Below are 13,459 nucleotides of genomic sequence, written 5' to 3'. Positions count from 1 at the left end.
GGATGAGGGAGCACGAAGCCTCTCGCTCCCTGCCCTCCGGTGCACAGCACTTAAAGTCAACCGCCAGGGCTGACTAAGCGCCACACGCTTCCCCATCCCTAGGTCCTGATTGGCCTGGGGGCGGGGAAGTGGCAGGACCTCCGCAGGCTGAATCAACCCGCTTGGTGGGCCGAATCCAGCCTGCGGAGGCCCTTTTACCCATCCTTGCCCTACAAGAAGCTGCTGCCTGCACTTGGATCTCTTCTCCCTGCAGATTTACCTTTGACATTTCCAATTTATCGGGGAGCCCAGGGAGTTTCAGAAGCAGCCCCACAGCAACGGAACAAGACCTGGCCAAGAAGTGCTCAGTGTTTTTCAGAGGCAAGCATGGAATACGTGTTTTTCCCGCCCAAGCTCATTTTGGCGAACCCATTTCCGTGTTCCAACCCCGCCCATTTACATTTTCATCGTAAAAGGGTTTAAACAACAATACGTTGACCGGCTCTAGCTACAGTGCGAGTGGCCACCAAAAAAGCTGGATGCAATTCCCATTTAAACACATCGCCCACAGAGACCTGGACCAACCTCGGCTCGGTCGCTGCCAAGTCCCAATCCACAGCGCCCACCCCGAAGAGCTGCAGCATTACCGGACCCCTACAAGCATCCCCAGTTGCATTTTATAGCTTACTGGGGAGATGCAGCTGGGTTGGAGAGTCCTCGAAAGCTCTTTGAGGACAGAACTCTGCTTTGTGTGCAACCCCCTTAGCGTGCTTATGGGACCACACCCATAACGCAAGGCATGAATTCACCTCCTGATTAAACCTTCTGTTCTCCAGTGTCTATTTTTGACCCAGTACGAAGCCAAATTCAAAGAGATGCGAATGTGTGTGTGTGTGGGGGGAGGGGGAGTTGACAGTCTTTCCAGTCATGCCCTCTGCTGCATGTCTCCTCTCAGCTCCCACTCCGCCCCGGCATCCCGCTCCTGTCATTTATAGCCGGCTACATGCAAGCCCCTCTGTGCAGCCCGTCTGCAGGGCACGGAGCACCAAAGCTGCTTTGCCCCATCACAGGCTGGAGTTTTGTAGCTCGCTAAGGCTAACAGCAGCTGCTAAATAACGAAGAGAACGGCTCAGATTTTTCCAAGGGCATTTCCCCCCTGCAGCCCCGCCTTACGTCTGGTGGCTGGCTGGTCGCCTGGTCACGTTACACACTCGGTATTTCCTCTTCATCTGCCCACAGTGGGTCACCTCTACTTTCAAACCTAACGCAGGAGAGAGACAGCAAATCTCAGCTCGCGCTCAGAGGCTGTGACAAGAGTTTCGCGGACCAGCTTCTTATCTACTCTGCATGTGCTTTAATTGAACAATTAACCCTTCGGAGACTTGGCCTGTCTACAAACATGCCCTCCAAAGCATGCGTTTGCCGGCCAATGAGGAGGATGCCAGTGGGCTAAGGGTTAAAGAGTGCATCTACACAGCCTGATCTTGCTCATTTTGGGGATGAAGTGACTTCCCCAAGGTTACAGGGTATTGGAGGCACAGCTGGGATTATTAGAACTCACATTTCCTGTGTCTTCCCCATAAGGCTGAGCTAGGCAGAAAATTGCTCCATATCTTGGGATTTCAGCACCCTCCTAATTCACACCCGGGACACGAGAGAACCGCACGCACCCTGGCCGACCGAGCACCCCGCCTGGTTACCTTTGATCTCCTTGGTGAAGCGCACCCTCTGCGAGTCCGTCAGGGGCTTGGGCTGCTCGTCGATGTTCCGGATGTCCAGCACTTCGCACATGAACTCGATCACGGGCTGGGCTTTGTAGAAGGCTGTCGCCGACACTGCAGGGAAGGAGAGCGCAAAACGGTCTTGTAAGAGAACCAGGCACTCCCTAACGGCGGGCAACACCTCAGTCCCTGCCCTGGGTCATCACTGGGGCCTCACAACCTGCCAGGCATCCCCCCGGGCTGCTGTGGGTCAGTTTTGCTTTTTATCGCCCCGAGCGAGTAGGCCTGCGGAGGGGGGCTGGCAGCCCACCAGATCTCCTGAGAGTCTAGCGCCACCCTCACCTGCCGGCACCCCTGGACAAAGCAGGGAGGTGTGGAGAGATGTCACTTCTCATGAGAAGGGCAATGAGACTCGGGAGGGGGGGCCCACCGTGCTAGGCAGCATCTCAACACCCACCACCATGTCCCAAAAGAATAGTAAAAAGATTTGGCCTCCTCTAGGGCGGTTCCTCGTCACTGGACAAGGGTCCCAGCGCTGCGGGCTGCAGGACGAAGCATCCAACAGGCGCCCGTTTGCACCGAGCCCCCGCCTGGCACTCCCCGACCTCTGTCTCTACAGACGTCTCCTAGGAAACACCGGCCAATTCTACGGGTGCAGTCAGGGCAGCGCTGAGCACTTCGGAAGTGCCCGCCCGGCACAGTCCTTTCCACTGCCCTCAGCAGCTATCCCCCTGTCCCCAGGGCCTTGGGTACCAGCCTGTGGCTGGGGCGGAGTCTCAGCGCCTGCAGATGCTGAAACGGGGTAGCTCGGTTTGGAGCTTGTGTTCTGGACCCTCTCCCCACCCAACCAGAGCCCAAGCAGCAACGTCTATAGGGCTGATTTGAGCATGGAAAGATGAGCCCCACGAGCATGTAGGCCCCGGCTCTGAGGCTCCCAGCCGCTCCCTGCAGAGGCTCCCTCTAAAAATACATCCCACTTCGGCAGGAGGGGGGGGCCAGGATCTCCCCAGTACCGCCCTGCGGCCGGAGAGCAGCTGCGGTACCAGAGCAGACACTCCAGTGACAGCGCATGTTAGCGGGCGAAGCTGGAGTCTGCCGGCGCCAAAGGTGAATTACCGTCAATGTTGAGCATCATCTTCCACATGGCGGGCCTGACCGACTGGTGGAAGCCAAACCAAACCTCCCTGCCCCCTCCCAGAGGGTGGTAGTATCCTTCAGGAGGGGAGAAGAAGGAACGGCCCACGGGAGTGTACCTGCAAAACGGGGGAAACGAGGCTCACGTTAGTCCATCGGCCCTGCGAGAACAGGGATGGAAGTCGGCCGGCACACCCCAGGAATGGATGAAACTAGGGATGTAAAATCCCGTTTAACGTTACGTTTAACCCGTCAGGCATGATGGTTAATGGTTTAACTGGGTTAACATGATGTTTGACCGGTTAACTGCTTACAACAGGGGCAGGCTGAGTTGCCCCCCCCAACCTGCCCCGACCGGCCTGGAACAACTCCCACTCGAGGCAGGCCCCTACGGGCTGCAGCAGCCCCCTGCCCACATCGGGTGAGGGGCTGCTCCAGCTCCTGCCAGTTAATCATTCACATCCCTGGTTTAAAAACCTTCGTTTATTTAGCCCCCTGAATCCATGTGGTGGCACCAAAATAAAGTCCCACCACTCGGGAGTACCTAGGAGTAGGGCTGTTAAGTATCAGTTAATTAACTAATCAAATCTACTAGATTAGTCAATGGGGGGGAGGAGGGAGGGTCAGCTTCTGGGGGCGACTCTGCCTCTCCCCAGCACCGGCTCCTGTTCCCTCACTTTGCTGCCTCTCATATAGAGGCGGGAGCAGGGGGAGAGCAATTAGTGGAGTACTCACTCAACTAGTCGCTTACATCCCAAGCTAGGAGTCCCAGTTACAGACCAGGACCCCTCTAGATGCTTCCCAAAGAGGACACAAAGGATGGTCCCTGCCCCAAAGCGATTCCAATCTAACAACCACTGAGGTTGGGGGCGCTCAGCCGCTCCGAAGAGAAGTCAGCCCATGAAAGTTAGGAGGCTAAAAGCAGGCAGCCAACAAAAGCAAGGCAAAATCTCCCCAAACCTTCCTGCCTCCTCACGGGCCTGTGGGAAGAGGCCGCTAGCGATTGGAAGCACCGGGCCTGGAGAACGGGAGCGGCTGTGCTGAATGTTAGAGGCTTCCATTGGCACTCGGCAGTGGGAAAGCATAACGCTGCGAAGCAGCAGATGTTTCTCTTAGAAACGTACCCGCCAGACTCCTCACCCGCTCAGGCGCAAGGGCAGCGTCACAGTAGAGGTCACCACCAGTAACCCAAGGGAAGCTGAAGCATCCCAGCCCACAGGTGACCAGGCTGAGCTGTGCTCTGGGCAGAGGACAGGAGCAACCGAGGCACGCCTGTGCCTGAGGAACTGCTGTCATCCGCTACCACACGCACCAGCCGCTCTCGTCACATGTCGCTGTTCCCCGTGACCGGAGATAGGGAGATCTCAGCCCGCCTCAGCCACAACCCCTCTCCAGTACTCGCACCGAGTGAGGATGCCAGCTCCTCTCTGTGATCCTGCTCCACACACCCCTTCCCGTGCCCCCGGGGGAGCCGATTACCTCATTGACGCCAGGTGTCTCATGGCAACATCTAGCGCCTGGACAGATTCCAGTGGGACCGGGATCTGTCCGCTCACCAAGGCTTCGTGGAGCATCCGCCAGCTCACGATCGCCATCCACTTGATGGAGACCTTAAATATCCTGTCTTTGCCTTCCCCGGGGATCGTTACCTCGAAGTCAACCTGAGGCAGGAGGGGAACAGAAGTCAGAATGCTGCTTGCCAGGCTGCAACAGCATTTTCCCCTTTCACCACAGCACCCCCGTCCCACATACACACACCGCTGCAGCCAACACTCCTCCTGCCCTTCACGGGTTTGGCCTTTCTACCTTAACATAAAAACATAAGACCGGCCGTACTGGGTCAGACCAAAGGTCCATCTAGCCCAGTAGCCTGTCTGCCGACAGTGGCCAGCACCAAGTGCCCCGGAGGGAGTGGACCGAAGACAATGATCAAGCGATTTGTCTCCTGCCATCCCTCTCCAGCCTCTGACAAACAGAGGCCAAGGACACCATTCCTACCCGCTGGCTAATAGCCTTTTATGGACCTAACCTCCATGAATTTATCTAGCTTCTCTTTAAACTCGGTTCTAGTTCTAGCCTTCACAGCCTCCTCTGGCAAGGAGTTCCGCAGGTTGACTATGCGCTGTGTGAAGAACTTTTGCTTATTAGTTTTAAACCTGCTACCCATTCATTTCATTTGGTGTCCTCTAGTCCTTCTATTATGGGAACTAATGAATAACTTTTCTTTATTCACCCTCACCACACCACTCATGATTTTATATGCCTCTATCCTATCCCCCCTCGGTCTCTTCTTTTCCAAACTGAAAAGTCCCAGTCGCTTTAGCCTCTCCTTATATGGGACCTGTTCCAAACCCCTAATCATTTTAGTTGCCCTTTTCTAAACCCTTTCCAAGGCCAAAATATTTTTTTGAGGTGAGGAGACCTCATCTGTACACAGTACTCAAGATGTGGGCGTACCATAGTTTTATGCAGAGGCATTAAGATATTCTGTATCTTATTTTCTATCTCTTTCTTAAAATTATTTTCTATCCCTACCTTGAAATAAAACGTATCTAGGAAAAGCAACATGGTCCAGCAGACACTGCAGGGACTAGGAGTAGGGATGTCAAGGGGTAACCGATTAACTATCACCCTTACCGGGTGATGCTTATTGGTAGTGGTTAACCGGCAGCCTGGCCAGGCTGGAGCAGCTCCTTGTCTGTGGTATGGCAGGCTTGGCCCAGCTCGCTCTGTGACTCCTATTTCCTCTCCTAGCCTTTGAGGGTCACTTATTTAGCTGATAAGCTCTGTAGGGCGGGAATGGCCTCCTGCTCTGGTCTGTGCACAACCCAACCCAGCAGGACCCCGACTTGGCTGGTACCTCTAGCCTAGGCAATCTTCAAGCGGCACGCTTGGCTGACACAGCTGGACAGTAACATAAAGCAACCCCCCACCTCCCTGTCTCTTCCTCTTCACAATGACACTACTTCCTGTGCATTGGGGGCAGCCACCAGCAAAGATCTGGTCTGAGCTCCCCCACTCCCCCCAACTCCACATCCCTACCTGTGGGCCAAACTTCCTGGCTGCGGGTTTGGGGAACAGGGCCTCTCGCCCCATCCCCAAGCACCTCTTGACATGTTTTCTAGAGCCAGGATCACACACACACCCACACCCACTCCCACACCCACACCCACACATCCCCTTTGGTCTTTCTGCATTTCCAGGAAGCTTGGAGTACCCCTGGCTGGGCCACCCCCAGGAACGCCCGCTCTCACCCGTTCATTTCCGATTGGCAGGGCCGTGACAGTGTAGATATTCTTTTTCCCATCATATACCGGCTTCCGATCACCAAAGATCTGAGGTTTGAAGTGCTGCACCATGTATTCCACAACCTCCCTGCAGAGAGCAGGGGGGCAAGGGACAGGGGAAAAAAAAAAAGCAAGAGAACAGCAAAGCTAATGGGATCGTTTATTTGGCTGGTTCAGCTTCTTGAGACAGCACTGGGCATAGAAAAATGACTGGCTCATCTTGAGATCTGATAGCAGCCCCACCGGATGGTCAAAAACAACCAGAGACAATCCTTCATCCCCCAGATGGACGGGGAGGTGCCTTGCCCGCTACCTGGGGAAATCAGCGAGGGTGTAACAGGTACGCGGGAACGTGAATCCGGGCACTTAGGAGCTGGCAGCAGTCCCCAGGGAACATGCCAGAAGGGCAGGGGGGAAGCTCCAAGGATCTACACACAGACAAGCTGCCAAATGGCTAGAGAACAACAGCAGCATCTGCTCACTGGTCTCACAAGCTCTGAATTAAATTTGTTGGGGGAGGGGGCGGAAGAGATCAAGGAAATACACTGGCCCAAGGTCTGGGGCTTGCTATTTTTAAGTCTGCATCCATTGCCAAAATAGCACAGCTGCTCTGGGGGACCGGAGACAGTATTACGGTCCGTTATCTCCTGAGCCATCAGGGCCAGGCACAAATGCTGAGCAGCACAGGGTAGCCGGGACTGCACAGGTCAGCCATCGGCATAGCCCAGGGAATGCCTCCATCATTCCGCACAGGAAGGCTTGGAGGGTGCTCGCAGAAATGCAGCTGTCACTGGGATCCATGGGTGCCACCAGGACAGGCATGCAAGCAGAAGTCACAGCGCCTCCCCGGGGTACCGCTCCAAAACAAGCCAACTGTGTCACACGCCACCCTGCCATGAGACTTCGGACGTAAAAATGCGGTTACACGTGTAACCGCTAAAAATCCGAGTGGTCACCCAGTTACACACACCGAGGGCTCTGCGGCATAAAGCTTAGATAAGCTTTATTCTGCAGAGCCCACAGCGAAGCCACGCCAAGGGCTGCTGGCCCCATTCCTGGGGAGGAGGCATTGCTGTGGCAGCGAGTCAGCCACGCTCTCAGGGACTCTGCAGCTAGCTCCTCTGCGGAGGGGGAGGAGGGCAGCTGGACCCGCCACGGACAGGAGCTGCTCCCACGGGGCTGGAGCAGCCTCCTTCCCGGGACAGGTAGGGAGCTGCTGCGGTTAACCGGAACTGGTAGTATCACCCGTTAAGGGGGCGGCTTACCGATTAACCAGTTACGTCCCTAAACGAGAGAGGAGTAAAATCCTCAGGGAGCGTGGAGTGTTTTGCACCACGCTGCACGTTGAGCCTGTTTTCAGACTGACGGGCAGAGTGTTTGAAAACTCAGTTCTGCTGGGGAAAGGCAAAGGAGGGTGTTCTCGCAGCCAGATCGCCGCCTCCACCGAGTGTCACAACGGCGGCACCACATGGCGGGAGGTTTTGCAAAGCGCTCCCAGCAGTTTCACGTGGTCTTGGGCCCAGGCAGTCAGAGCAGAAATTTCTGCACGCTGTTCCCCATCCCAGTCTGGAGATGGTCCAGAGATCCCAGAAGCTTTATTTCGGCACCTCCCGGGAAGGGAAAAGCATTCATAGCAGCTGCGTCTGCCCACAGGAGCCGAGTCGGGAAAGAGTGCTGAATCCTTGAATACTTGCCTTACCTGTTGACTCTGCGTGGACATTTATCGGGCTTAATATCCACTTCATAGTGATACACGTCGATCTTGGGAATGTCCACTTCAAAGTAGTTGGCCAAGAGCTTGATTGGCTTCCCGACAGTTCCTATCCCGGGCCGACGCGGTGCTTGAAATACCTGCTGCAAGGGTGGCAGGTAAGTGCCTGCAACTAGGGAACAAGAGAATGTGAAAGGTCAGGAGATTTGGGGACAGCACACGCCGTAAACAGTCTGGGACTGGGAAGTTGGAATTGCACAGAGGGTTTGAAGACAAGAGCAGCACTCAATAGAGGCCAGGTTTGTTTTCTCCAGTAGATTATAAGGATGTTAAGTATCGTGTAACCAACTAATCGAATAGTCGATGCATTTTGCATCGACTATTCGATTAGTCGATAGGGCGGCGCTGCCCCTTTGAAATGCTGCTGCGGTGTTTCAAAGGGTCAGTGCTGCATGGAGCCCACGGTCAGTTCTGGAGTCCCCAGATGATCCTGGGCTCCACCAGCACTGCCCCTTAGAAATACTCCTCCCTTCTTCCCCCTCACCCCGCTGCCTCTATCTGAGGCAGCAAGGCGGGGGGAGGGGAAGCGACTAGTCAACTATCCTGTCAACTATCCGATAAGCATTTGCTTATTGGATAGCCGACTAGTCCTTAAAATCCCTAGTATGTTATTTCTCCTTTGTTTCAGTCTCTCTGCAATCCTGATGCGGGGAGGAGACATGATTGCAAGTGATGTGTACAGGTGTTTACTAGGTTACAGCATTACAAGAGGGGGTTACAACTTCAGAAGGAGGATCAGCGCACCTAGAGATGGGAGAGACTTCCTTGGTCGCCAGGTCCCTGTTCTCCACAAGCCCAGTCAGTCTCTCTGGTTAGAACCTCACCGACTGCTTCCCCATCTGTGGTGCCTTTTACCAATGCGTCTCAGAGCACCTTGCACAAATTAAACCCCCACACAGTAGGGCACTGGTTTCCAAACTAGGGGTCACAACCCAGTACAGGGTGGTGGGATATCAGGCACAGGGGCTTGTTGCCGCAGGGGAAGCGGGTGACCAGAGGGGGTGTAAGGCAGTGACCTGCCTGTCCTGGCACCACAGACTGAGCTGCGCCCCAGAAGTGACCAGCAGCGGACCCAGCTCCTAGGTGTGTGTGGGAGGGAGAGCGCATAGGGCTCTGCACACTGCCCCTGCCCTGAGCACTAGCTCCGCACTCCCACTGGCAAGAACCTACTGCTGGGGCGCAGCATGGTCTGTGGTGCTGCGAGTGGCAAGAAGCTGCCTTAGCCAACCCCCTCTTCCCCCTCCCCCCCGCACTGCTGACCAGGAGCTGCTCAGGGTAAGCCTCTCCTGCCCCAGCCCTGACCCCCCCTAAAGCCAGAGCCCCCTCTACACCCCACAGCTCTCTTCCTTGGCCCCACCCTGGAGCCCACACTCCAGTCCAATTATGTTGGGTCACAGCATCAACAATTTTTTTCATCTGGGCCACGAGAAAAAGTTTGAAAACCGATGCCGACCATATTATTGCATCCCTAGTGCAAGCCTGCCTTTCTGCCAAGAACCACCTGCTTCCACAAGCCACGACACTGGCAACAACCTAATGGAGAGTTAGGGGCAGATGGGCACTAGGGATGTGTAATGATACCCATTCTGAAGGTGGGGAAACTGAGGCCCCAAGGGAGAGCAACTTGTCCAGGATCACATGAAGTGGTGGCAGAGCTAGGGATGGAGGGCTGGCTCCAGCCATGTGCCCCGATCACAAGTACACTTGAAACACAATCCTCTGCTCAGACACAGAGTGGGAAGCCAGACACAGAGTGGGAAGCCAGGGTGGCTCTCCGTTACCTCAGGGGCCAGAGGACTGGTGTCCCCAGTGCCTCTTAACAGGAGCCTGAAAGCAGCCAGTCATTTCCCCAAGCTGCTTACTGACCTTTCCCACTCGGCACAGAAGAACTCCTCACTCGAGGTAAGATGAATAGAATGAGCCAGGTAATTATAGGCCTGTTAGCCTGACATATACATCTATCTCATAGAGCTAGAAGGGACCTTGAGAGATCATTGAGTCCAGTCCCCTGCCCTCATGGCACCACCAAGTACCATCCCTGACAGATTTGCCCCACATTCCTAAATGGCCCCCTCAAGGGCTGAACTCACAACCCTGGGTTTAGCAGGCCAACGCTCAAACCACTGAGCTATCCCTCCCCCCATGGCACAAGCCCTCCTGACACTGCTTGGGGAAGAGGGAGCAATCTGCACTGGTTGGAAGGTCAAGTGCACGCGAGGGATGTTAACTATCGGTTAATTGAATAGTCGATTATCCTCAAGAATTCTTATCGGTTACATGACTATTCGATAGTCTCTGGGGGCAGGGCTGGCAGCCAGGGTACTCTGGCTCCACTCCTGAGGAGCCCCCTGCCACCTCACGCTGCTGCCTCTGTATCAGAGGCAGCAGCATGGGCTGCCAGGCGGAAGCTGGTCCACAAGCGGAGCCAGTTTAAAAACCAGCTTCCCTCATGGACCGGCTGCCGGTTGCCCCACACTGCTGCTTCTGATACAGAGGCAGCAGCCGGCATGGCAGCAGCCCCTGTCGGGGGGGAGCTGAGCTCCTGGACCTGGTGCAAGCCAGAACTGAGCCAGGCTGCCTGCCTGCCTGGCTCCCAATACACTTTAAATTCAGAGCCGTCGCAGGGGGAGGTCTTGCACCTGGTGCAAGCAAGGGCTGTAAAAAATTTACTCGCCCGGGGGAGGGGCGGGAGAAATGCATGTGGTCTACAGCATTAACCGATAAGCTTTTGCATCCCGAGTGCAAGCCAGCATTTCTGCCAAGAACCACCTGCTTCCACAAGCCACGACTCTGGTAACAACCTAACGGAGAGTTAGGGGCAGATGGGCAATAGGGATGTGAAAGGTTAACCAGCAAGCATCACCCTGAATGGGTGGTGATCCGCCCCACCCGAATGCCCAGCAGGAAATTCTCCCATTGGAATCTCCCCCGGAACATCTCCGGTGTCCTGGTTCCATCAGTTGGCACTCGCCCACACAGTAACGCAGAGCCGGCCAAAGGCTGACCTGCCTCTCAGGCACGCCTGCTCGGCTTCAAGGCAGCGACGGGAACGTTAAACATGATCCACGCCGGGCTCTGACAAATGGAATGCTTTGTTATAAGGACAGCCCTATAAATAGACGCTGGTCTTGTCAATTCCCAAGCCCCGCACCGCGGCGCAACCTTCAATGGCTTCGGAGTGAGATGGAGGGAGACATTGTTTAGCAAACCCTCCAGAAGTGGGCCCCAGAAATAAATCCATCCTTGGCACCAGCATCAAGCCAGCGGCTGGCAGTGGCAGAGACCTGCTAGAGGAGCAGCAGGCGAGCTTCAGGCTGTGCATCTGAAAGTTCTGTGCTTTCAGGAGTAGTTAAGAGGGTGGATTAAACAAAAACAATCCCATGAGCTTTCACGCCGGCCATCTGCACCCTTTTCACAGCAGCGGGGGCTCGCTGCAAGGGTCAAGGGACCACTGCGACTCCGGCAGAGAACAAAGACCCTCTCCGGCAGCCTGAAAGTAAAACGGGACTTTTCCCAGTTGGGCTCAGCCCCCAAAGAGGCATCGTAGCCACCGTCCCGACAAAGAGCAACCGATTTCAGCATCCCGCGACAGCAGAGATCCTGCCGCAAGCGGCATATGGCGATGGAAGACGCGGCAGGAACAGGCTTTGCAGAGATGGCCTGAAACGAGAAAGCCAGCCCCCGCTCACTCCTTGCTCCCACCAGCCCCCCAGCTCTATCAGCAACAACTGCGGTTGGGGCGAGAGGGGAAATATGTGAGAGGGAGACACTTGCCACACAGGAAACAGATGGGGACAGGAGCTTGGAGGCAGGGCTGTTCCTAAGGGAATGCGGGGGGACAACCCCCCTAATCTATTCCAGACCCCAACCCCGCCCCACCTCTTCAACCTCCACTCCGCACCTTTCCACAAACCCTTGCCCCTGTTCTGCCTGATTCTTCCTGTCCCGCTCCTTCCCTACACCCATTCCACCCTACCCTCAAGTTCCCACCGCCTGGAGGGCCTGGCACTGCCAATGGGGGGCCCAGTCCACCCCCCACACTCACCAGCAGTGATGGGAAGCAGAGTGTGTCAGCATTTTTTCCCAGAAGAACAGCTCTTGCGCAAAAGCCTCTTGCGCAAAAATGGGTGCTCATTAATTATACAAATGAGGCACGGCACTTAGCCTCATTTGCATATGTATTTCCGCAAAAAGGCTATAGTGTAGACACGACCATCCTGATCCTCGCATTGGCCCTTCTGCTCTTCGCGGGCCAAGTCATTGCACCCACCCTGTAACAAGCCCAGAACCTCTGGCTGAGTCACTGAAGTCCTCTAATCAGGATTTAATACCATCAATAACTGGGGATGTTTTAAAATTGGTTATTTAAGTGACCATGTAACCGCTGAAAATCTCAGCAGATACACACGGTGGGCTCTGCAGTATAAGCTTTATACAGCAGAGTCCGCAGTGCGGGGTGGCTCCCCGCTGCTGCTCCACTCCCCAGGAGCCAGCTGCCACCCCATGCTGCGGCTTCTGTTACAAGCATGCACCGGCTTCCAGCCCCGCTCCCTGACAGCTGGCTGCCACCCTGTGCTCTGGCCTCTGATACAGGCACGCACCAGCTTCCAACACCGCTCCCCGAGAGCCGGCTGCCACTCTGTGCTCCAGCCTCTGATACAGGCACGCACCAGCTTCCGACCCTGCTCCCCGAGAGCCGGCTGCCACCCTGTGCTCTGGCCTCTGATACAAGTGCACACCAGCTTCTGGCCCCACTTCCCAGGAACTGATATGGAGCCAACAGTGTGGGATGGCAGCCAGCTCCCCAGGAATGGCAGCCTGTGTGTAACCGTTAACGGTAATCAATAAGCCTAGGCTGATCAGTTAACCGGTCAAAGGGTTATTCTATTACATCCCTAGTAATTAACAATCATCCTTCCAATTCTGAAAGGTAAAGAGCAGAGAGGATTAAGGGTAAATCCAGAGGGGCAAACCCCTTACCCAGAGGAGGGCACGAGATCTGCTTCACAAGAGTTACCAGCCACATTCATTGCTTTGATCCGCTCCCAGCCCTTGCCCAGTCATGGCAGGTGGAAGTTCGAGGGCGTTTTACAGCCCAAGCAAGGGGATTGTCTCTCTGCATGTCACACCAGAGAGGTTTCAGAGGACACGGCACTGGCAACACGCTACAGGTGAAGAGAGAAAAGCGAAAGGTGTTTTTACTCCAGGCACGTTCCAAATCACCAGGTTGAATATTTACTTGGGATCAAACAACGATCCCCTCGCCTGCATCTGGGAACAGAGTTTGGGGGCCGTTTCCCAGCCAGGTCACAGAGAGTTCAGTGTCCGAGTCACAGTGCAGAAGGCCCCATTTGCAATCCAGGGCAGCTCCCCACCCCCCACCCCGGCACAGCCAGCTATTGTCCCCTCCGCACAGAGAAGAATCCAGCTAGCCCCGCTCTCCCAGAGCGCTGTCCCCAGCCTGATTTATCAGCAAGAAGTGAACACACTGGGGGAGGAACTCCACCCTGGCAGGCAGGGAAGGGCGGCTTCTGCTCCAGGGCACAGAAACGAAGCTCATTCTGGGA

At 55.4% G+C, this 13,459-nt stretch overlaps 1 protein-coding gene across 2 annotated transcripts in view; it reads right to left on the bottom strand.

The window, feature by feature from the left end:
• LOC102448601 (protein argonaute-1) overlaps positions 1–13,459 on the bottom strand; it is a 61,304-nt gene that overhangs the window by 28,154 nt on the left and 19,691 nt on the right. The window contains exons 2-7 of one of the 2 annotated variants that reach the window (XM_075909047.2): positions 7,821–8,004; positions 6,089–6,209; positions 4,314–4,495; positions 2,817–2,953; positions 1,680–1,814; positions 1,153–1,240 (exon numbers count right to left, since the gene is read on the bottom strand). In XM_075909047.2, coding sequence (XP_075765162.1) covers positions 1,153–1,240; positions 1,680–1,814; positions 2,817–2,953; positions 4,314–4,495; positions 6,089–6,209; positions 7,821–8,004 — 847 coding nt within the window. Of the gene's footprint in view, positions 1–1,152; positions 1,241–1,679; positions 1,815–2,816; positions 2,954–4,313; positions 4,496–6,088; positions 6,210–7,811; positions 8,005–13,459 lie in introns of those variants that run through there. The other variant, XM_075909048.2, reaches the window with a different exon arrangement.

Source organism: Pelodiscus sinensis, chromosome 26 (assembly GCF_052426305.1).
Source record: "Pelodiscus sinensis isolate ZL-2025 chromosome 26, ASM5242630v1, whole genome shotgun sequence".
NCBI classification, from domain to species: domain Eukaryota; kingdom Metazoa; phylum Chordata; order Testudines; family Trionychidae; genus Pelodiscus; species Pelodiscus sinensis.
Note: the sequence above shows the minus strand (reverse complement) of the source record. Positions and strands in the feature narration are given on the sequence as shown.